The following is a 26,145-nucleotide window of genomic DNA, read 5'->3' on the forward strand; positions in this document are numbered from 1 at the left end:
TCAGAGTAGAGGATTCAGAAGAACTTGAATCCCCTACCAAGGCTGGAGGGAATTTGCTGTCCTGAGATTCCATTGAATCCCCTACCAAGGCTGGAGGGAATTTGCTGTCCTGAGATTCCATTGCAAACAAAAAATTTTTTTTTTTTTTAGGTACTGGCCCTTTAAGAGCGCCACGGACCCCGCAGCACACCGCTACAATGCACCGTGGAACACAGACCCCCCGCAGGGACAAACCAAGCCAGGAAGATTGCACAATGGAGGAAAAGAAAGGACAGCAGGACAGAGCCCTTAGAAGTGTGTTACCAGCTCCTATGGTCGCTCCTGAGAAAAAGGAAGGAAGTGATGTCACGCAGAGACTGAACTGAGGCTGCAGGCTAAGGAAATATGGATGCCTATGCAAAGTAAATGGGAGGCTTCGGCAAAATGGCCGCCGACATGTCCTCGGAACGATCGTTGCCACACACAAGATGGCGTCGTAAGGCGCCAAAATACACTACACACAATGCTATACAAGCGCCCACAGTGAAGCCAGACATGCTGCCCACACCTAAAATGGCGGACTGGCGGTTTTTAACCCCACAGCGGTCGCCACACCAGTCTGTACCTCCAAGCACCTTAGTGACAAGAGAGGGATCCCCCAAACCCCACACAGCGCAAGCTGTGAGAGAAAAACCCCCGCAGGGACCAGGATCAGGGAGCCCAAAAACGCACAGACATAGGGGACAACAAAGACACAGAAGACTGCCGACCCCAGACAGAGGCCCCACACAGAGTGTACTTACCTGTACCCGATGGCGTGGGGTGCCTCAATACACAGAAAACCGCCAAAACCGCCCACCCTCAGATGGCAGGGGAGTGCCGCCAGCCAAAAACGCAGGACACCAGGGGTGCACGGACGAACCGTGCATGTGTCCGGTGAGGTAGCCACCTCACAAGGCTGCATCCCTGAGGACAGGGATGGGTCATTTGTGAGGCCAGGGCGAACACATAGCCTATTAAACGCTCGATGGCGGGCTGGGATCCCATCTGATCCTCTGTCCTGGATAACCAGGACGACCAGTCAGATTCCCAGCTCCGCAAACTCCATCTTCATCTGAAGATCCGACTAATAGCTGACAAAATAAACAGCTAGCAATGAAAAGAAAAAATTACTTTTCAGAAAATAGAAGCATAAAAAAGGAAGAAGGCTGAGACTGTAGCCCCAGCACAGGGAAGCCTGACTACTCCTGAACTAGGCAGAAGACAAACTGAGTTGGGTTGGCTATTGCAGGAGGGGTATTGGACCAGTGGGACAGCCACCATGGGTGTGTATGGTAATGCTTTTGTTTTAATAAGTCTTTTGCCTAGCTACTCCTAAAGGAGAGGAAGTCAATACCCCCATTGGTGAAGACTGTATGAGTGGGCGGCGACTGTCGGAGGACGTAAGAGAAAAGGCTATCCCATCTCTCCACTACTATACGCTCTTGCGGTCTAACCCTAGGCTGTGTCACTCCACTCCAACCCTGGTATTTATGGTCTATGCTCTGGCTCACTAACAGATATGATGCTATAACTTGCCGACTCTGGCCCCTCATTAGTAACTATCCTGCAAATCATAGAACAGTTTGGTCGATTCTCCAGCCTAAAAATTAAATTGGGACAAATCCCAAATACTTCCAATTGATGTTTTCCTCCCACCGATAGAACAGGACTCCCTGCCGCTTGTCAGGGTTCACACGTTTACATTTTTTGGTATTCAGGTGTCTAGGACACTTTCAGAGTTTATCCCTCTAAATGTGGAACCCCTTATTCAACTCCTAAAAGCAAAAACTCAAATGTGGGCCAAACTGCCGTTGGGAGTCATTGGTCGGAAAAGCCTTATGAAAGGATTCTTCTCCCAAAAATGTTATAGGTTCTCTGGCACTCCCCAGTGTACATTCCACTAATGTACTCTAAAATCATTGAGTCCTTATTGCTCTCCTTTATCTGGGCTGCTGGCAGATTTACACTTTCATGGAGGACCCTTAAGGCCTCCACATCCGTAGGTGGCTTGGTGATGCCCGACTTTGGCTTATACTGTTTAGCTGCACAGCTATCCAACTTTACCACATTGATCAGTGGAGGTATCTGTCGTTGGTCTGTCAACGTCCTGTGTCCCTCATTCCACATCCGTTCTGTGATCTGCTTAAGGTTGGTTCCCTGGATCCTCCAAACCGCTTTGCCCTTCTCTATAAGCACACGTGGATCTGGAACCTGGCACTAGCTAAAATGATTGTCATGTACCGTATAATACTACTCCATTAGGATTTAATAAACAATTGCCTGAACTTTTGCAGATCCCTAGTCCGAGTATCTGGGTCTCCAGGGGTATATGCTTACTATCCCATGTGCTACATCTGGGAGCAATTAAAACGTTTGACCTGCTGAAACTAGAGTTTGAGCTCCCAAACCCCGTTTTTCAGGTATCTCCAGCTGTGACATGCCCTGCACACTCAGTTTGTGGGCGCATGCCTGGTCTTGGAGACATTGGATGAGGTATTAGTGATTTGTGGTGAAGATCATCATAAATTAACTTCCTTGTGCTATATGTTGATTACTCTCTCTGCAGCTAAATTGGTATACGCCCTAAAACCCAAGTGGAAGATTTAGAGGATGAAGACTGGAGTGAAATCCTCGTAGTCCGTAAACTATTATCTCTTAAATTGTCTGACTCACTCAAACATGTATACTTCATCAAGCTTACCTCACCCCGGAACGCATGGCAAAGTTTTGTCTGTCCTGGGGTCCGGAATGTTCCAAATGTCTGATTTCCGTTGGCACTTTTGAACACCTTATCTAGCATTGCCAACGGGTGCGTGGTCTTTGGGCTCAAGTAGTCCGGTTCCTTCGCGGCCGCATGGGTACCCCAGTGTTAATGAACCTTGTACAAATGTTTACTGGGGCTATTTCCCGATACCGAGATGGATAAACCTACTCCAATTTGTACATGAAACCGTTTAGTACCAAGAAGGTAGTAACCAGAGGGTGGATACAGGCTGCACCTCCAACTGTTGCCGTTTGGCCTAATGAGGTTTACACCCTACCTTACAAAAAAGTCATATACACTAATAGAGGCAGTCTGAGAAAATACAATAAGATTTGGGATAGGTGGCTGAGGTCCCCGTCAACATGTTTTATAAGGTACCGTTGACATTTACATAAACGGTCACTGTTTTTCCCCCATTTAGTGAGGCAAGTGCTACAATTATCTGCTTTCTTTGGCTGATTTTATTGTTATGCGTGTTGCTATGTACTTTGCACTTTTACTGTTGGGTTTGCATCCCTTTTCTGATCATTTTGTTGACATTTGTGCATTGTAAATGCTGTGTACAACTCAAAACTTTTTGTAGATTAAAAAGATTACTCTGCCTCAATTCTTGCCAGCCTGGGGGTATGGCATTTCCCAATCTCCCAGAAACCTATGGGCACAACTAGAGAGCTGCCAAGTGAAGCATAATCTATACAATTATCTTCTGGCTAGCCAATTCATCCCGTCCAAAATACTCTTACCTACTGTTATACCTGAAGGGTTTCACATGTACTGTCACTTTAAGGCTGGCTCCACCCAGGAGTGATGACAAGGGTCAAGGGGCAGAGTGGCCATCTTGGAGACACATGTAGAGATGTATTGATATGCAGAGCTGTCCTGTAATGCATGCTGGAGTGTACAGATAGTCCTGAATAAACAACCGTTGTTCCAGATCAAAGTCCTGTGTCTCTCACAACACGGAGAATACAACAGTGGCGACGAGGGTGGGATTTACAAGGTTACTATCCGTGTGAGAAAGGAAGAAAAAAAAACTCTGGATTGTCAGCTGAATACAAAACCCACAGAGCCCAGCAGGAAAATGTCATTGATCGGGACATTAAGTGAATTTGATGGAGGACAGACATCGTGGAGCTCCTGGATTGAAAGATTAGAACAATATTTCTGTGCAAATGCCATCCCAGGCGACAGGCGAGTAGCAGTATTTCTGACAGTGGTTGGTGCTAGGACATATGACACTCTTAGGGATCTCCTTTTCCCTGAAAAACCAGCAACTAAGACTTTGGCAGAGCTCCTGACACTGTTAGGAAATCACTTCCAGCCTAAACCCCTAGAGCAGTGATGGCGAACCTTGGCACCCCAGATGTTTTGGAACTACATGTCCCATGATGCTCATGCACTCTGCAGTGTAGTTGAGAATCATGGGAAATGTAGTTCCAAAACATCTGGGGTGCCAAGGTTAGCCATCACTGCCCTAGAGATTGCAGAAAGATTCAGGTTCCATCAGCGGCAGCAGCAGCCAGGTGAAGATATTAAGGCTTATGTGCTCGCCCTTCGCAGACTAGCCTCAACCTGTTCTTTTGGGGAGTACTTACCTACTGCACTGAGGGATAAGTTTGTCATGGGACTGAATAGTGAGTCTAGCCAAAAGAGACTGTTAACAGAGAAAGACCTTACCCTTACAAAGGCAATTGAGATAGCTTCAGTGATGGAAATGGCTGTGAAAGATACAGAGGCATTGAACCCCCAGAGCAGATTGAACCCCCAGGTTAAAGAGGAAGTTTTCAGAACAGCAGTCAAGCAAACTGCAGCTAACAGTAAATATAGACTCTCACCAAGCCGGGAGTCAGCTTGCTACCGTTGTGGGAATACAGACCATGATCACAAAGTCTGCCGGTTTAAGGATCAGCTCTGTCATAATTGTGGAAAGGCAGGCCATCTGAAACGAGTCTGCCGTAGTAAGAAGGTGCGAAATAAACAACCTCTGAACACCAGACCAAAGGCATATATGGTGGGAAGATATACATCATCGGAATCAGAGGATGAGGAAGTGCTCCACAGATTGGACATACATCATATGCATTCAGCACCCTCAGCAAGGACTGTAGAGGTAACCGTGGAAGGAAAGAAACTCAAGATGGATGTAGACACAGGAGCAGCAGTTTCAGTTATCACCCAGAAACAATGGAGAAAACTTCTGATCCGAACTGTCCGTCCAACACCAATCAAACTGCAGACATACTCAAAGCAGATACTCCACCCACTGGGGTACGTGAAAGTACAGGTATCCTACAAAAGGTCAGACAAAGAGAATGCCATTGTATATCCTAGAACATGGGGGACCCCCTCTCTTTGGGAGAGACTGGATTGCTCACTTTGGCATGCCAGACATTGCCATTAACCCCTGCAACACTGTGACCATCACATCAAGAGATAACGAGGGATGGGTGGAATCCCTGAAACAGCGATTCCCACAAGTCTTTGATCACCATTTGGGAAAAATAAGGCATGACTGTGTGAGACTCAGGCTGAAACCCAATGCCCAGCCTAGGTTCTTCAAAGCTCGGACGGTAACTTTCGCACTCCGAGCAGGTGTGGAAGCTGAACTAAGCCGGCTGGAGGAACAAGGAGTCATCTCAAAGGTAGAGCACAGCGAGTGGGCATCACCAGTTGTACCAGTAAAGAAAGCGAATAGGGACTTACGTATTTTTGGCGATTTCCGCATGGCACTAAATTCTCAACTGGAGATAGACCAGTATCCCCTACCCAGAGTAGATGACATTTTTGCCTCTCTTGCAGGAGGTCAAAAGTTCACCAAGCTTGATCTCAGGCAAGCTTATTTACAGTTTGAGGTCCACCCTTCGTCCCGTAAGTTTCTAACCATCAACACTCACAAGGGACTGTATGAATACAATCGGATGGTGTTTGGTGTAGCCTCCGCCCCAGCCATTTGGCAACGCAAAATGGATGAGATTTTGGCAGACATTCCTTTCACACAGTGCCTGTTAGATGACATGCTCATCACGGGCCTGACGGACCAGGAACACAAGCGTAACGTGGAGCTTGTGTTGACCAGACTCCAAGAGCAGGGTCTAAAAGTGAACTTAGCGAAATGCCAATTCATGGTACCTAAATTGGAGTTATGTGGCCACCTTGTGGATGCAGAGGGTATACACACCACGGAAGCCAAAGTTGATGCTTTAGTAAAAGCTCCAGCCCAAACCAACGTCCAACAGCTGCGATCATACCTGGGCTTGCTGAACTATTACCACAAATTCCTGCCGGATCTAGCACACACTTTGTTTCCGTTGAACAAGCTTTTGGAGAAACACTCCAGATGGAACTGGTCGGCTGCATGCCAACGTGCTTTTGAAGTTTCTAAGCGAAAGCTGTTGGCGTCACGCATGCTCGTGCACTATGAACTCTCAAAGGCCTCTCACCTTGGCTTGTGATGCCTCACAATATGGTCTAGGGGCTGTACTATCTCACGGTTTACCAGATGGGTCAGAGAAACCTGTGGCATTCGCCTCCAGGTCCTTGACAAAAGCAGAAAGCAATTACTCTCACATTGACAAAGAGGCTCTGGCGCTCATATGGGCAATTAAGAAGTTTCATCTTTACCTGTATGGTAGGGAATTCACCATACTGACTGATCATAAACCACTCCTTCAGATCTTTAGCCCTGACAAAAGGCATCTCCCAGACGACTGCAGCCCGTCTTCAAACGCTATGCCTATTCTTGGGAGCATATAGCTACAAAATCCAGTATCGCAGCCATGATGCCAATGCTAATGCGGACGCCATGTCCCGGCTGACAAGGACATTAACAGACTCTTCTCCACCTGTCAAGAGTTGTCGTTACACCAGCCTGTCCTTTCTGTCTTCCGGGGAAGTAGCAGCCCATACAGCCAAGGATACCTTCCTTCAGACAATCTCCTGGGTACGGTAGGCCTGCCACTGTCACACAGGATTATGAACCTTACTTCCGTAGGCGTCTGGAATTAACTGTGGCTGGCAACTGTGTTTTATGGGGAGACCGAGTGATCGTTCCACAGACCCTCCGGAGACACATTCTGGACTTGCTACACACTGGTCATCCCGGGGGCACACGTATGAAACAAAAGGCCCGAGGCTGTGTGTGGTGGCCGAACCTCGACTCCGATATCACGACATATGTGAATGCGTGTGCTGGATGTGCACAAACTGCAAGAGACCCTCCTCGAGGGTGCGTCCAGCCCTGGACTTGGCCCACGGTCCCCTGGTTTCGCCTACACTTGGACTTTGCAGGCCCGATCAGAGGGCACACCTTTTTGATCATTATTGATGCCCATTCAAAGTGGCCTGAGGTCATTCCTGTTACCCAGCCAACGACTAAGGCGACGATTTCCATACTGTTACATCTCGCTGCTACGTTTGGATACCCCAGAGAAATTGTCACAGACAACGGTGCACAATTCACAAGCCAGGAGTTTCAGAGTTTCCTGACTGCCCACAACATCAAACACAAGTTGACCGCACCTTACCACTCGGCTACAAATGGTCAAGCAGAAAGGTTTGTACAGACCTTCAACCTACAGCCCAGCAAAAGGTATGGGCTCGATCTTATGGCGCTTCCAACTCTCGTTGGCTTCCTGCTATAGTCGCAGAGACTTTGGGACCCAAAATGTATCGGGTCTGCCTGGAAGATGGTTCCATTTGCAGAAGGCATGCGGACCAATTGCGTCCTCGTTCTCAGCTGCCCGAATCCCTGACATCGGCTGCACCTCCAGTGTCTCAAGGATCTGCTCCTACCGGATCAGGAGGCATTGAGACTGATGCTTGGGGAGACTCTGAACTTTTGAACTCAGCTCCAACAGAGCCCTCCAGCCCTGGTCCACCCTCTGAGATAGGGGATACCCTCTTGACCCCGCCGGTGTCCATTCCGGCCAGCCCTGCTTCCTCCGGCCCCGAGGCCCTGGGTGTCCGTCCTCAACGACACTGTCGCCCTCCTGACCGGTTTCAAATGCAAGAGCGGTTACGAGACTTTCGACGGGCCCACCGAAAGTGATCCGCTGCCATGTTCTCCCCGTAGCGTCCCTGGAAGTTCTCACATCCGGATGCGGAAGAAGCCATGTACATCTCCTGAGTTTGAGGACTGTACTGGACAATTATTAGTTACTGTTTTATGCCTGTTCTCGTTTTGTTGTGTGTTTTTTTGTTTTTTTGTTTTTTTTAGGGATGGATGGAAGGTGTTATACCTGAAGGGTTACTGTCCCTTTAAGGCTGGCTCCACCCAGGAGTGATGACAAGGGTCAAGGGGCAGAGTGGCCATCTCGGAGACACATGTAGAGATGTATTGATATGCAGAGCTGTCCTGTAATGCATGCTGGAGTGTACAGAGAGTCCTGAATAAACAACCGTTGTTCCAGATCAGAGTCCTGTGTCTCTCACAACACGGAGAATATAACACCTACTATAGGGGCTTCAATAAGAGCCTGGCAAAACATTTTACCTATGCACTTTGGGGAATTTAACAGATCCACAATTAACCCATAATAAGCTTACCCATCAATATCCCAGACCTTCCTACATCGCACTGGCCTGGTAGGGGAATCCACACAGTGGATGACCTACAGATGGGGCCCTGCAACTTTCAGAAGACTACAAATTGAGTTTGGGTTACAGAGTTGTGATCTCTATAGCTATACAAGAATCAGACACTTTCTCCAACACAACCCACACACACAAATATCCTTACCTTGGCAAGTGGTACAATTCTTCAGCACCTCTAACACTAAAATAAAGGGCATATTTTTTTTACATCATAATTAACAACAAAAAATATTCTTTAAGTTATCACCCATTAAAGCATGGGAACTTAACTGAGAAATTGTACTCTATCGAAAAATGGCAAAAAGCACCATGTTCCAATTACACTGCCACAAAGAACATTAATATATGGGAAATCACCCAGACGTTATTACTACGGTGGTACATAATCCCATTCAGAATCTCTAAATTTGCTCCTCAGACCTCCCCATTATGCTGGAGAGGATGTGCAGCTATAGGTACACGCCACATTAGCTGGACATGCCCAGAAAGATCCCCTTTGGCAAGTGTTTTTTTCGAATGAATGATTAACCAGATCTTCAGGCTGGCAGTCCCAATGTCAGCGGGAACATCCTTCTTTTCCCTAGATCTTGAATAGTTTCCATATAATCCAAGGAATGCGATGATTCAAATAATTGGAAACCCACCTACCTCTAGTCACACATTGGAGAGAGCCTAAGCCCCAGTCACTAAATTAAATAACCCAAACTATTCATACTCCCGTTACTTATGAGCTGCTTTTTTGCATCTTCCACAGGAAGATACCAAAGCACTAGCTTACTTTGAAAACCATGGTATGACTGGTATACTCAAAACAAAGATAAATGAGAAGTAGATCTCCAAGACTGTATTGGCTTCATGTTTGATTATGTTATATTTACTTTTCATCCTTTCCTTGTTTCCTTTACTGTATTTATAACATTTACCATAAGAAGTTTAAAAATACCTACAAATTAGTGCTGTACCTGCAGTAACCTATGTTGATTGACTGGAAGTTAACATCTGCTGTTTTTGTATAATCTTATGCATATACCATGCTGTATGGCACTGTTTGTAACCCTGTTTCTTATGCCTTCCCAATAAAGATATTGAGTGTGCCATCGGAAAGCAGAATTGTCAGTCTGGTGGGAGGGGGTGTTAGATGTACTAGCAGATTGAAATACACTAACAAGCTGAACTCCTGCTAATACTGTATAAGAAGTTACAGCAAACAGTGTTTTCCTTTAACCGCTTCCATACAGAGCAGTTTGACACCCTTCCTGCCCAGACCAATTTTCAGCTTTCAGCACTCTCACACTTTGAATGACAATTGCTCAGTCATGCTACACTATAACCAAACAAAATTTTTATCATTTTTTTCACACAAATAGAGCTTTCTTTTGGTGGTATTTGATCACAACTGGGGTTTTTTTTTTTCGTGATATATGCAAAAAAAGAGCAAAAATTTTGAAAAAAAAAACACTTTTTTTTAGTTTCAATTATGAAATTTTGCAAAAAATAAATTTTTCTTCATACATTTGGGCCAAAAAGTATACTGCTACATGTCTCTGGTAAAATTAACCCAAATTAGTGTATATTATTTAGTCTGTGTGAAAGTTATTGAGTCTAGAAGCTATGGTACCAATTACTGAAAATTGATCACACCAGATGTACTGACTGCCTATCTCCTTTCTTGAGGCCCTGAAATGTCAGGACTGTACAAATACCGACCAAATGACCCCTTTTTGTAAAGTAGACAGTCCAAGGTATTTAGTAAGAGGCATGGTGAGTTTTTTGAAGTTGTAATTTTTTCCCACAATTCTTGGGAAAATGAAGAAAAAAATTTTTTTTTCTTTTTTTTCCCACAAAGTTGTCAATTTATAAGCTATTTCTAACACATAGCATGTACACAGCAAAAATTACACCCAAAAATACATTCTGCTACTCCTTCCGAGTATGGCGATACCACATGTGTGAGACTTTTACACAGCCTGGCCACAAAAAGAGACTCCACGTCCAAGAAGCACATTCAGGCGTTCTAGGAGCATAAATACACATAAAACTTTCTTACTACCTATCACACTTTTCAAGGCCCTAGAGCACCAATACAATGGAAAAGTCCACAAAATGACCCCATTTTGGAAAGCAAACACTCCAACGTATATTCTATGAGGCATTATGGGTCGTTTGAACATATCATTTTTTTCCACAGGTTTTTGGAAAATGTGGGAAAAAAATGAAAACTTTTTTTTTTTTACACAAAGTTGTCAATTTATAGGATATTCCTAACACATAGCATGTACATAGCAAAAATGACACCCCAAAATACATTCTGCCACTCCTCCTGAGTATGGCAATACCACATGTGTGAGACTTTTTCACAGCCTAGCCATATAGAGGGGCCGAACATCCAAGGAGCATCATCATGCATCCTAGCCACTTGCCTAGGCCTATTTTTGACATTTGGTGTTTACAAGCTAAAATCAGTTGTTTTGCTAGAAAACTGCTTAGAACCCCCAAACATTATATATTTTTTTTTAGCAGAGACCCTAGAGAATAAAATGGAGATTATTGCACTATTTTTTATCACACCGTATTTGCGTAGCGGTCTTCCAAACGCAGTTTTTTTGGAAAAAATTCACTTTTTTTAATTAAAAAATAAGAAACCAGTAAAGTTAGCCCAATTTTTTTCCATAATGTGAAAGATAATGTTACGCCGAGTAAATAGATACCCAACATGTCATGTTTCAAAATTGCGCACGCTCACGGAATGGTGACAAACTTTGGTACTTAAAAATCCCCATAGGCGACAATTTAAAAATTTCTACAGGTTGCCATCTTTGAGTTACAGAGGAGGTCTAGGGCTCAAATTATTCCCCTTGCTCTAACGATCGCGGCGATACCTCACATGTGTGGTTTGAACACCGTTTACATATGTGGGCGGGGTTTCTGTATGCATTCGCTTCTGCGCGCGAGCTAACGGGGACAGGGCGCTTTAATTTTTTTTTTTTTTTTTTTTTTTTACTATTTATTTTATTTATTATTTTTTATTTTTACACCGTTTAAAAAAAAAAAAAAAAATTGATCATTTTTATTTCTATTAAAAGAAATGTAAATATTCCTCGTAATAGAAATAGGCACGACAGGACCTCTTTTTTGTGAGATCTGGGGTCAAAAAGTCCTCAGATCTCACAAGTACACTAAAAGATAGAAAAAAAAAAAAAAAATAATAATTATAATATAAAATGAAAAAAAAAAAAAAGGACCTTTAAACTGGTTGCTAGGCAACAACATTTTCCGTAGCTCCGGTCCTCCAAGACCATAGAGTCAAGTGAGGGCAAGCTTGCCCTCACTCGACATCCTGTCTGTGAGGATTCGGGACCGGATCGTTTTCCCCGCTGCCGGCGGGTCCGGTAAGCGGGGAAAAGGACCGGAACGCGTCGGGAGGGGGGGGGGGGGCGCCTCTTCCGCCATCCCGGAAGGGTGATCCCACGGCGAATCCGCCGCTGGGACCACCCTTATCGGAAAGCCAACCGTCCACCGTTTAAAAAAATACCAGGGTTATGGCAGCTATCTGCTACCATAACACCGGTATTTAGGTTTAAACGGACGACGTATATAAACCTTTTTGGACTTGGACATGGTGGCTGTATGAAGGGTGACAGGTACTCGGGTACTTTGTTGGGCAGGTGACAGGTACTCTGGTACTGATGAGCAGGTGGCAGGTACTCCGATAGGCAGGTGACAGGTACTCGGGTACTCTGATGGGCAGGTGATAGGTACTGATGAGTAGTACTCACTGACTGATAGGTGATAGGTGATACTGTACTGATGGGTACTGATGAGTACTGATGAGTAGTGATGGGTACTGATGAGCAGGCGGCAAGTACTTGGGTACTTCAGGCGTCAGGTACTCTGATGAGCAGGTGGAAGGTACTCGGGTACTCTGATGGGTAGGTGACAGGTACTCGGGTACTCCGTTGACAGGTACTCAAAGTACCCGAGTACCTGTCATCAGAGTACCCGAGTACCCGTCATCAGAGTACCCGAGTACCTGTCATCAGAGTACCCGAGTACCTGTCATCAGAGTACCCGAGTACCTGTCATCAGAGTACCCGAGTACCTGTCAGCAGAGTACCCGAGTACCTGTCAGAGTACCCGAGTACCCGTCATCAGAGTACTCGAGTACCTGTCATCAGAGTACCCGAGTACCTGTCATCAGAGTACCCGAGTACCTGTCATCAGAGTACCCGAGTACCCGTCATCAGAGTACCCGAGTACCCGTCAGAGTACCCGAGTACCTGTCATCAGAGTATCCGTCATCAGAGTACCCGAGTACCTGTCATCAGAGTACCCGAATACCTGTCACCAGCCCATCAGAGTACCCGAGTACCTGTCATCTGAGTACCTGATGACAGGTACTCGGGTACTTTGATGGGCTAGTGACAGGTGCTCTTTATTGGGGGGGGGCAATCAGTGTGGTTGGGGTGCACTGTAGTTGGTAACTAGCTGTTACCACAATCTCCTCCTCACACAGGATCAGTGTGTGAGGAGGAGAACACGGTGACAGCTAGTTACCGTGTTCTCTGTTGACATTTGTGACCGGCTGTGATTGGACACAGCCGGTCACGTGGTAAAGAGCCAATTTCATTGGCTCTTTACCTAGATCGGGGATCAACTCTGTCCGAGGGACGAGCCTCGTCCCCGATCGCTGCTCTGCGCGCCCCCGGGGGCGCGCATTGCAGAGAGAACGAGCGGCTCGTGCTGGAGCCGCTCATGTGATCGGCTGTGATTGACACAGCCGATCACGTGGTAAACAGCCAATTTCTATTGGCTGTTTACCTTGATCAGTGATGGGCTATGTCCGAGGGACGAGCCTCATCCCTGATCGCGCCGCTGCGCGCCGCCGGGGGCGCGCAGTAGCAGCTAGAACGGGCCGACGTCATATGACGGCGGCCCGGATCTAGACAACCACCTTGCCGACGTAATTTTACATGACTCGGTAAGGAAGTGGTTAAGATTAAAGATTTTACTCAAATTAAAACTGATCATTGTAAGCACCCCGGGGTGCCAGTGGTATATGGTTTGTCTCATTCCTGTAAATTACTACATCTGCAAGAGTTTGTTCTTTTGAAAAACAGACTTACTGGCTAGATCACCAGATGAAAAGAGGAGGAAAGATAGCCTAAACAAAGAAACATAATGCAGCCATCACATCTTGGAATTTGTAAGCTGCAATATATTAAAGGTATGCTTTTGCCTTGAATACCACTTTATTTTAATCCTCCGATATGTGCTAAACTTTGATCTAGTACATAAAGAATTATATTCTTTACCATATCAATTTTTTTACATACAGAAACTGTTCTAATGCACAAAATATATCCAGCAATAAAAGAAAAAGCTAGCCAAATTTTCAAAAACTATGTGCATGCTGTCGCCTACTCAGTCTTTACTAAAGGCTCAAAAATTATATCAAGACACATTTGTAAAGGATGATGGCTGGGTAGGAGTAAGAGGTAACATCCTTTATTTACCTGATAATTCCTTGGACAACTGTCGTATTTACATTTAGTCCTTTCAAATAATCTGCAATGAGGATCTGTAAATCACTCTCATTTTCAAGTTCTTCCACATAAAGCTCAGTAAACCTGAAATGTAGAGAAATATTAGAATGGCACAACATACCAGATTCCAGTGCGGGTTCCCACATCGCATGTCACCTGCCGACGATTTACATTGATATCAACGAATCGCTGCAGGTGTCAATGCAAACTTAACGACACCCCAAATCGATTTGCAGATCACAGTGCAATCTGCCAAATGTGATTAGATTCCAGTGCAGACAATAAAGAAGGGATGTTGCACCATTTTGGTGCGAATGCAATGCAAATTCAGCCATACAATCTATATGGCTAAATTTGCATTGCGAAGACATCGCATGTGATCTGCACAGCAGTGCTAATCACATGCGATGTCTAACATTGCACCAGTGTGAACCCAACCTTACACTACACAAGAAATTTTGAAAATTAAACACAAGCCGCACATTAAGTAATCATGGCCAGACAGCACATGTACAAATCAAATTATAATTTATAATACCAGCAGCATGAGTATTTAGAAATATAATACAGATTTAAAAAATTACCGATTTCTTATTCCAGGTGGTAGGTTTCTTTTTCCCACATCAGTAGCAGGGTTCATGCAAGCAAATAAACGAAAATCTGGGTGACGTACCAGCGGATCTGTGTATGCAAAATAAAAGATAAAGTGTTTAGTGTTTTTTCAATATAACACTAATCGCACCTGTGTTAAGGAAAACCTGGTAACCTTAATTTTAAAAATATACTACCGCTAAATATCTTCCATAGCCATAAAATGATATACCAGAGTTGATACCGTATAATCAAACCCAAAGCTCTAGGAAGTTGCAGGGATCAAGCAGTCCTGCACAGCATCTATTCAATGGTAGCCTGAGAGCAAGACCTCTGCAGGACCACGCAAGAGATGTTGCTTAAGGCCACCAGACAGGGTACAAATTGAAGGAAGAGTGCAAATGGGTACACAACTGAAAAATTGCTTGGTAACAGCTGGCCTATACTATCATGGCATCTGCTATAAAAGCGGTTCTCTAAAGTTTTCACATTTCAATGAACCTGTGTGCAGACTATGGATTTAAACCACTTGCTGCCCATAGGCCATATATAAATGGCCTATACAGAACAGGAAGGTTCCCCTTGGGTGGGACTTTATAGGCACTGACTTTACAATGACACAGAAAATAATATAAATGTATAAAGTTTATTGAAAAAGTTCTACACAATATAGATAAAAACAATTTAGGCAAGCTGAATAATACATCACAGATGACAGTAGAACATAGACCACAGAACCCCTGGGTGGTAATCCGACGCGTTTCGGAGTATTAATATGAACTCCTTCAGGGGTGCCCATGGAGGGTGGTCTGTAAGTGATTAATATATAGAAATTAGACATTTAGAAACCAATATTCCTAGAACATATTCTATTGGAAAAAATAAGAAAAACTTACAAAGTTCACTGTAGTGATTGAAATGAATCGCTTGCCTGGATGCTAAAAACAAGAGATCAGTATGCCGGTGTTGACCATCAGGGATGCCATATGATTGTCCTAGGCAGTATTTGGAAGTTGGATAGATTCTTGGATATGAGGTGTCGGAATTGCGTGCTACCCAGTCTCAAAGGAGGCTAGGTGGGAGCAGCTGAAACCCCAAAGGCAGCAATCCTGCTGGACAGAAAGCCATGCGATTAATCAATTGGATTATATTAATAGGGTCTACAAAATGCACCCCCTAGGGATTCCTAAGTTGGTGGATCTATGGGGCCAGATTGGACTGTATCAAATATGGTAAAAGAAACGCATATGCTCTCCTTGCCAGACACACAGGGACACTGCAAGCTCTACCGCAGTACTTCATTTGACAACTTGGACTTTGAAGGTAAGAACATGATCTTTACCGCACAGAGGATTCCAAAGTCAATTTACAACTGAATTTATGTTTAGCAACGGACAGTCTTTACATTGCAATTTTTTACATAGCCTAATCCTTGATTTATCTCGGTCTAGGCTTTAATATATTAAACTACATGATTTTCTATATGAATTTTGGCATTATGTCCAGTCTCCTTTTGCATAAACGGTACATTTCTTTTACCATATTTGATACAGTCAAATCTGGCCCCATAGATCCACCAACTTAGGAATCCCTAGGGGTTGCATTTTGTAGATATAATCCAATTGATTAATCACATGGCTTTCTGTCCAGCAGGATTGCTGCCTTTGGGGTTTCAGCTGCTCCCACCTAGCCTCCTTTGAGACTGGGTAGCACGCAATTCCGACACCTCACATCCAAGAATCTATCCAACTTCCAAATACTGCCTAGGACAATCATACGGCATCCCTGATGGTCAACACTGGCATACTGATCTCTTGTTTTTAGCATCCAGGCAAGCGATTCATTTCAGTCACTACAGTGAACTTTGTAAGTTTTTCCTATTTTTTCCAATAGAATATGTTCTAGGAATATTGGTTTCTAAATGTCTATAATAATTTTCTATATATTAATCACTTACAGACCACCCTCCAAGGGCACCCCTGAAGAAGGAGTTCATATTAATACTCCAAAACGCGTCGGGTTACCACCCGGGGGTTCTGTGGTCTATGTTCTACTGTCATATGTGATGTATTATTCAGCTTGCCTAAATTGTTTTTATCTATATTGTGTATAACTTTTTCAATAAACTTAATACATTTATATTTTCTGTGTCATTGTAAAGTCAGTGCCTATAAAGTCCCACCTAAGGGGAACCTTCCTGTTCTGTATTTAACTTTTTGGGATGTGGCACCCATGGGATTACTCAACATGAACAACTTTTTTGATATATAAATGGCCTGGACTGCAAGCAATTAAAACATTTTTCCCTGGTTAGTAACAGGCTTTTCAGTAAGTGATCTGGTCAGGTATAGAGTCGCCCAACCACTTTTACTGCCCCATCAGTTATCTTTTGGCACTATGAGGCCAACAGCCACCAATGATACTAAAATAAGTTGCCCTGCTCTTTTTCCCACCACCTTCTGCTCTCTCCACCAAAACTGGTATTACTATTTTACTACAAAGCATTATGTTCTGTAAATGGGTAATGAAGATGCCGTCATTCGACTGGCACTCGAGGCACATATCAAGAATATGAAATTTTGAGTTTATATGGTTATTAAACATGTTTGGACCCCACACCCTAGTCAGCTTCTGGCTATCCAGCGAATGGAAACCAGATGGTGATCTTTATGAACTGTGAAGACGTATTCTACAGGGCTTCTGCTTAATAAAAATATATAAACTTCGTATAATTTTCTGGTTTAAAAAAAAAAAAAAAAAACCCCCATAGCGTCTTTGTACATTTGCACGAGAAACGTAAACATTTCACCACGCACAAAGTGGTTCACGTTTCTGTCCTCCTGAAGCTATTGTAGCCAAAATGAAATGTTTTAGCTGTGCAGAGAAGTACACATACAATACTTTCTTCATTTATATGTGCGATTGATAAGCAAAGCATAACTATAAATTCACTGTTGCATGTATCAGCACTTTCCTGAAACTGGATGTTTGTGGCAGCTTCAAACTTAAAATGCCACAACATCAATAAAAATTTTAATTTAGATTAATAAAATGTGGCTTTATAGGAGATAAGACTTCTGTATTACATTCCAATTAATCAGGTTGCTCACTTCTGACAAAAACATATGTTAAAAATGGAAATTTTGACTTACCGTAAAATCAATTTCTTTCGTTTAACGGATAGAGCGCCTGATATTCCAAACCATTGGGTTATACTGCCACCAACAGGAGTAGGACACTAGGCAGAAAAGAATTCTAGCTACAGCCATGGGAAGTCCCAGGGGGTATACTCCCTCTCTCTACTATAGCCACTCCGTTTTGTTACAAGCAGTGTCAGGAGAATTGTAACTCCACAGAGGGGTGGGTTCTGTGTCCGTCAATGAACATCAGAGAAATGGATTTTACAGTAAGTCAAAAGTCCCATTTTTCTTTCGTTCATTGATGGACAGAGGGGTGGAAACAAAAAATTCCCAAGGCTAAACATTAGCCAACCAGGCAACAGGAGCTCAACCAAACTGGAGCCCACCTAAATAAAGAAAAAAAAAAAAAAAACCCTCAAAGAGAATCAAGTCCTCTTAAACAGCAGCATGGCAAAATCTTGCGGCCAAAAGAAGCATCCTCAGATGCCAACACATCTACTTTATAAAAATTTGTTAAAAATGTGTGCACCGACGACCAGGAGACTGCCTTGCGAACCTGCGTCACTGACGCTTGGATGACAGAAAGCCCAGGAGGCACTAAGCGCCCTAGAGTGTGCGTTGACATGGAAAGGAGTAACCTGACCCCTGATGCAACAGCCCTGAACCACCGTCTGTCTGATCCATCTGGAAATGGGTCGCACAGGAAGCAGACAACCCTTTTTCGAGGTCCATCCATGAGCACAAAGAATCTGACTTACCGAACGACTCCGTAGCTGCCAGGTACACCCGAATAGCCCAGACCACATCCAAGGCATATGAGGCAATTTCCTTCGGATGTTTAGGCCTGGGACACAGGTAAGGCAACACGTCTTCATTCAAATTAAAATCAGGGACAACCTTTGGAAGTAACTACGGACAGGGGCGAAGAACCACCTTATCCCTAAACAGGATAATGATCCAGACAGTCTGAATGCTCAGAGTTCCAAGACATTTGTTCGGGAGTCTGGACCCTTCCAGCATCCAGATCCCGAGCAGAATGCTTGCTGAGGACGCCAACCCAGCTGCACAGGCTGACATCCATGGAGACCACTGTCCAATTCAAGGGGAGGAAGGATTAACCCAGCCGAATCGCTGGAGAACGAAGCCACCATATCGGCACTCCTTCATGCCTCGACTGAGCCAAATCTGATCGTCCCGAGACTGCGGGAGTCTTGTTTCATTTGGTCAGAATTTCTCCTTTGCAGGGACCTCGTATCGAACTATGCAAACAGGACCGCCTCAACGGTAGACACCATCAGGCCCAGCATCCATATGCAAGTCCAGAGGGATGATCATTTGTTGGACAGCAGGAGGCAAATTACAGCCGGCAATTTCTGGAATTTGTCCAGAGGCTAAGGCCGAGTCCTGAGTCAGGCACAGATAGTCCAGCTTTGTGGACGGAACAAGAGCAGTCTTCAGACTCAGAATCCAGTCAAACTCCCACAGAGTTCGTATTCTGATCTCCAGGTTCTCCACCGCTTGCAGAAGATAATCGTGCCAAGTAGCCCAGTACCGCAATCCCCGCTTGGCGTTGCAAAGCTAGCACGGGTGCTAACACTTCTGTGAAGAACCGAAGAACAGATGAGAGATCAAAGGGTAATGCCACAAACTGATAATGCTCCCCTCCCACAGAAAAGTGGAGAAAACGCTGGTGACTGGCACACATTGGAATGTGAAGGTAGGCGGTCTGGGGAAAGGCACAAGCTGGAAGGAAAAAACTTTGCCGGGGGACAAGAGCAAAACTCGATCTTGTAGCTGGACCAAATGACTTTGTGGACCCACTTGTCCTGCACCCAAGTCCACGGGTCCAAAAACCAGCAAAGACGTTCCCCCCACCCCCAGATACAGAGGAGGGTGCACCTTTATGCAGAAAGAGCCTTGTCCGCGGGTCTGGAAACCCCCAATCTTGGCTTTCTAGACCAGGTTTGTTTGGATTCTAAAGAAGAGGCCCTGAAAGGCTTCGAGCCCTTGTCATTCGACCCTGAGGGACGAAAAAACGTATGAGTTGAGAAGGGAGACCAGGCCTCAAGTACAGATCCAGGCAGGATGGCGAACCCTGGCGGAAGCCCACACCAGGTACAATCCCCACCCCATCCCCCCCCCCCCTCTTCAGGACAGTCAGGACAGTCGCTCGTCCTGTCGACAGCAGAGAAAACACCCGCCCCCCAATCCCAGGAAAGTGGTCAGATCACCCAAACAGCCCCAGGGTGGCGAGGGGGGGGGGTGGAGGCCTGCCGTAAGGAGGGGAACCCGGGGGTCCAAGAGTCCAGAGGAGGGGCCCGCATCCACCCCAAAACCCTCCAGGAGAAGGGGGACAGCTACTCACTGTACCAGGAACAAGGCCGGCACCGCTCCAGACATAACCCCTCTCCATCGAACAGGGGGGGGTGGGCTGTCCGCCAGGAGGAACGCTGCAAATCGGGCCGAGACTCGGTCGTAAAGGACCTCGCAAGGCGTTTTAACTCGAAAGCCAGCCCCCCTCCAGTGGGGCTATGTCGCTGCCAACCTTGCGCGGAGCGGATGTCTGCGCCCGCTTGCTGGCCATACTGTGATGACCACTGGATATAGATTATTCAGCCAGTTGCCCAGTCCGGCAGTTAATTGTAGATCTCAAAGAAGAAAATCCAGGAGGAAAAACTTTTCTATCTAAAAAATTTTGCCAAGAATAAGATTCCAGCAAGGAAATAGGTCCTTACTCCTGACTAGGCAGAAAAAAACAAAAACTGAGTGGCTATAGCAGAGAGGGGGGGGGGGGGAGTATACCCCCTAGGAATGCTCATAGGTGTAGTCAGAATTATTTTCTGTCTAGTGTCCTACTCCTGTAGAGGGCAGTATAACCCAATGGGTATGAATATCGGGAGCTGTGTCCGTCAATGAACGAAAGAGAAATTATACACAGCCATATTTTAATTGCTAGCGAAGTTCTCAAAAAAAAAAAAACAAAAAAAAATCCAATTACCTGTGTCTCCTCTGTCCAGTAAAACCAGTGATCCAGATAAGCCTTCTAGTAAACCACACAAACATTCTAGAGTTTCCGCAGCTGCCAAGTTTATTTCATCCAGCAAAATCCACTCTCCTTTCTTAACAGCTTGAGCTAGTGTTCCCTAAGGATACAGAATATAGTTTTCTTCATATGTTGACATTACCAACAACTCTTGATTAATTTTACCAGAGTTAATCATTTACCAGAGTTAATCATTTACCAGAGTTAATCATTTACCAGAGTTAATCATTTACCAGAGTTAATCATTTACCAGAGTTAATCATTTACCAGAGTTAATCATTTACCAGAGTTAATCATTTACCAGAGTTAATCATTTACCAGAGTTAATCATTTACCAGAGTTAATCATTTACCAGAGGTAATCATTTACCAGAGGTAATCATTTACCAGAGGTAATCATTTACCAGAGGTAATCATTTACCAGAGTTTATTAAAAAAAAAAAAAAAACAACGTTTTTTAAGAAGTGTGCAGTTACAGTTTGAGTTCAAATAGCCTTAACAAAATTATAAAACCCAACAATTGTTTTTGCCCCCATTTTTCATGAGCTGAACTCAAAGATCTAAGACTTTCTGTGTACACAAAAGGCCTATTTCTCTCCAATATTCACAAATCTGGCTAAATCTGTGTTAGTGAGCACTTCTCCTTTGCCGAGATATTTCATCCACCTCACAGGTGTGGCATATCAAGATGCTAATTAGACAGCATGATTATTGCACAGGTGTGTCTTAGGCTGGCCACAATGAAAGGCCACTCTAAAATGTGCCTCTGGGGGGTCCGAAAACCAGTCAGTATCTGGTGTGACCACCATTTGCCTCACGCAGTGCAACAAATCTCCTTTGCATAGAGTTGATCAGGTTGGCGATTGTGGCCTGTGGAATGTTGGTCCACTCCTCTTCAATGCCTGTGCGAAGTTGCCAGATATTGGCAGGACCTGGAAGTCGCTGTCGTATACGCCAATATAGAGCAGCCCAAACACGCTCAATGGGTGACAGGTCCTGAGAGTAAGTTGGCCATGCAAGAACTGGGATGTTGTTTTCAGCTTCCACGAATTGTGTACAGATCCTTGCAACATGGGACTGTGCATTATGCTGCAACACGAGATGATGGTCGTGGATGAATGGCACAACAATGGGCCTCAAGCTCATCACAGTATCTGGGCATTAAAAATGCCATCAATAAAATGCACTTCTGTTTGTTGTCCATAACATACACCCGCCCATACCATAACCCTACCACCACCATGGGCCACTCGATCCACAACATTGACATCAGCAAACCGCTCACCCACACGACACCATACATGCTGTCGGCCATCTGCTCTGTAAAGTGAAAACCGGGATCATCCGTGAAAAGAACACCTCTTCAAAGTGCCAGACACCATTGAATGTGAGCATCTGCCCATTCAAGTCAGTTACGTTGACGAACTACAGTCAGGTCGAGCCCCGATGAGGACGACGAGAATGCAGAATAAGCTTCTCTGACAGTTTGTGCATAAGCTTCTGTTATGCAAAATGATTGTTACAGCAGCTGTCCGGGTAGCTCGTCTCAGACGATCTTGGAGGTGAAGATGCTGAATGTGGAGGTCCTGGGCTGGTGTGGTTACAGGTGGCCCGCGCTTGTGAGGCTGGTTGGATGTACTGCCAAAATTCTCTGAAACACTTTTGGAGACTGCTTATGGTAGAGAAATAAACATTCAAATCACAGGCAACAGCTCTGGTGGACATTCCTGCAGTCAGCATGCCAATTGCACGCTCCCTAAAAACTTGCGACATCTGTGGCATTGTGCTGTGTGAAAAAACTGCATATTTTAGAGTGGCCTTTTATGGTGGCCAGCCTAAGGCACACCTGTGCAATAATCATGCTGTCTAATCAGCATCTTGATATGCCACACCTGTGAGGTGGGATGGATAAATTCAGCAAAAGGAGAAGTGCTCACTAAAACCGATTTAGCCAGATTTGTTAATATTTGAGAGAAATAGGCCTTTTGTGTACACAGAAAAAGTCTTAGATTTTTGAGTTCAACTCATTAAAAAGGGGAGCAAAAAAACTGCATTTTTGACTTACCGTAAAAGCCTCTTCTCTTAAGCTCATTGACAGACGCAGGACTGATATCTTGATATCCGTAGGGTTATACTGCCCCCTACAGGATTAGGACACTAGGCAGGAACAGTTCTGGCCACACCTATGGGCAGTCCCAAGGGGTATATCCTCTCTCTCCCTGCTATAGGATGTCAGTTAAGTAACAAAGCAGTGTCAGACTCATACCAACCCAACTCAAAAGAGGGGCGGGTACTGCGTCTGTCAATGAGCTTAAGAGAAAAGGATTTTACGGTAAGTCAAAAATACAGTTTTCTCTGTCGGCCATTGACAGACGCAGGACTGATATCTTGATATCCGTAGGGACGTCCCAAAGCAGTGCCATAAATGAGGGGTGGTATAACAGAAATAAAATCCAATCCAGAAGGCCAAAACAGAACCAACCAGAAAAACAGAGGACTCATCGAAACAAGAAGAGGAGACCCACCTGAAAAAACAAAACCCCTGAGGTAGACCAAAGGTCCCCTCAAACAGCAGCCTGCTAAACCTTGCAGCCAAAAGAGGCATCCGCTGATGCCAGCACATCAACCTTATAAAATTTTGTAAAAGGTATGCACCGACGACCAGGTAGCCGCCTTGCAAACCTGAAGCACCGATGCCTGATGGCGGAAGGCCCAGGAAGCACTAAGAGCCCGAGTAGAGTGTGCCTTAACAGGGAACGGAGGAACCTGACCCTTAATAGAATAAGCCTGCACCACCGTCTGTCTGATCCATCTGGAGATAGCCGCGGCAGACGCAAGCAACCCCTTTCTAGGGCCATCCGTGATCACAAAAAGTGAATCAGCCTTACGAAAAGAGTCAGTAGTAGCCAAGTACACCCTGATCGCCCGAACCACATCCAAGGAGTGTAACGCAAACTCCTGAGGATGACTGGGCTTAGGACACGGGGAAGGTAACACAATATTCTCATTCAAGTGAAAGTCGGAAACAACCTTAGGAAGGAAGGACGGATTCGGACGAAGAACCACCTTATCCTTATGAACCACCAGATAGGGGGAACGACAGGACAACGCAGCCAGTTCCGACACCCTGCGTGCAGAAGTGATAGCCACCAAAAAGGCCACCTTCTGGGATAAGGTAAGCAAGGGAATCTCCCTAATATTTTCGAAGGGAGGTTTCTGGAGAACCGACAACACCAAATTAAGATCCCAGGGCGGCAAGGGCGCGTGCACCAGAGGAGCCAGGTGCCGCACCCCCTGGATGAAATTCCGCACCAAAGAATGAGTAGCCAGTGGCCTCTGGAAGATGATCGCCAATGCTGAAACCTGGCCCTTGATAGTGCTCAAGGCCAGCTTCCGCTCAACCCCCCGTTGCAGGAAGGCCAATATCCCAGCCACCGAGTAAGAACGTGGAGGAACCCAGAGGGACTCACACCATGGGATATAAGACTTCCATGTGCAATGATAGATCTTTCTGGAAGTCGCTTTCCTCTCTTTAATCAGAGTAGGAATAACTGAAACGGAGAAACCCCTGTCCTTCAGCACCTGCCTCTCAACAGCCAAGCCGTCAAAGCCAGCGATAGTAAAGCAGGATGGAAGATCGGTCCCTGAGACATACCAGATCCGACGAGTCCAGTCCGGAGCTACAAGGATGACTGGAATTCCCTCCGCCTCTATCCTGCGAAGAAGTTTCGGCAGCAACTTGAGAGGAGGGAAGGCATACAGCAGCTGATAGTGCCCCCACGGAGCAACCAGTGCCACGCCCAGAATGTGAACTGCGGAAAGCGCCGGAACAAACCGTTCCGCCCAACGAAGAATGCCGGCCACTTCCACGGCCGCCAGAACACTCTTGGTGCCCCCTTGGTGATTGACATAAGCCACGGCCGTGGCATTGTCCAACTGAATCCGAACCGGGCAGCTCCAAAGATGCTCGGTCCAGTGAACCAGGCAAAACCTGATCGCTCTAATTTCCAACACATTTATCGGCAACCTGGATTCTTCCAGGGACCAGAGCCCCTGAGCAGATAGCCTGCCGAGAATCCCTCCCGACCTGGATAGACTAGCATACGTGGTGACAATCTTCCAATGGATCGGAAGAGAGGACTTCCCCTGACTGGTTTGGTGACTTCGGTCTTCGATGCTCAGAGATTCCCTGGTCCGCTCGCTCAGCCGGATCCGATTGTCCAAGGAATCGGGATTCCGGTTCCATTTGAGAAGAATCTCCTTTTGGAGAGTCCGCGTATAAAACTGAGCCTGCGGCGACTCCGCACAGAGGAGGAGGTTGCCCAGGAAGCCCAGAACCAATATGCCCCGCTGCCGCAACAGCGCCAGAACTGGGGCCAAAACCTTTGTGAAAACCCGGGGAGCAGAGGCGAGACCAAAGGGTAACGCCCCAAATTGATAGTGGTCCTCTCCCACAGCAAAGAGCAGAAAACTGCCTGCGTAAATGGGAACGTGAAGATGGGCATCCTTGATGTCCATGGACGCCAGAAAATCCCCCCGATGCATGGAGGCCACCACTGTGCGAATGGACTCCACTCCTTGTTGCATCAAGTTCTGCACTGCCCCCAACCGAGCCGTTAAGCGATCAGGGGACAGTCGCATATTCGAAGGGAAGAACCGCACCGGTGGAAGCGATCGAAACTTGATCTTGTATCCCGACCGTATGACCTCGTGAACCAATTTGTCTTGAATCCTGGAGAGCCACGGGTCCGGGAACTGGCGAAGACACCCCCCCCCCACCCCTTATATGGGTGGGGGCGCACCTTCAGGCTGAAGCGGTCTTATCCTCAGGTCTGGAAGGACCGTATTTTTGCTTACCAGACCAGGGTCTCTTGAAACCCCCCGGGGGGGGGGGGGGGCTTTGGAGGGCTTCGCCTTGTCGCCCGCCCCAGAGGAGCGAAAAAACTTCTTGAGCTGAAAAGAAAGGTCCCCGTCTGCGGCGAGGTTCCTTACCCTTATTAGCCTGTGGTAGAAAGGTTCTCTTGCACCCAGTGAGATCCTTGATAATCTCATCCAAGCTAGCACCAAACAGGCGATCCCCCTGAAAAGGGAAATCAGTCAAGGCTTTTTTGGAAGCCTGATCCGCCAACCAGCACTTCAACCATAGCATGCGCCGGAGGACCACCGCCGAGATCAACACACGCCCCAGCAATGGAGCAGCGTCCAGTGCGGCGTCACAAACTGTAGCCCCTGCACCATTTGCTCCAGCAACTCCGCCACGGCAGGGGGGAGACTCCTCCCCTCCAGATCATGGCTTAACAGCTTGGCCCAATCCGTCAACGTCTGTGAAACCAGAGCAATGGTAAACACTGGCCTCAAGGCCGACCCTGCCAGGGAGAATATGGAACAGGACACAGATTCCGCCCTATGATCAACTGGATCCCGAAAGGACGGGGAATCCTCCAACGGGATA

At 45.8% G+C, this 26,145-nt stretch overlaps 1 protein-coding gene across 2 annotated transcripts in view; it reads right to left on the reverse strand.

Moving 5' to 3' along the window:
- MDN1 (midasin AAA ATPase 1) overlaps positions 1–26,145 on the reverse strand; it is a 902,759-nt gene that overhangs the window by 652,433 nt on the left and 224,181 nt on the right. For both annotated transcript variants that reach the window (XM_082250237.1, XM_082250236.1), the window contains exons 18-20: positions 20,650–20,794; positions 14,505–14,601; positions 13,891–14,004 (exon numbers count right to left, since the gene is read on the reverse strand). In XM_082250237.1, coding sequence (XP_082106363.1) covers positions 13,891–14,004; positions 14,505–14,601; positions 20,650–20,794 — 356 coding nt within the window. The remainder of the gene's footprint in view (positions 1–13,890; positions 14,005–14,504; positions 14,602–20,649; positions 20,795–26,145) is intronic.

Source organism: Pelophylax lessonae (assembly GCF_965119305.1).
Source record: "Pelophylax lessonae genome assembly, chromosome: 3".
Lineage (NCBI taxonomy): Eukaryota > Metazoa > Chordata > Amphibia > Anura > Ranidae > Pelophylax > Pelophylax lessonae.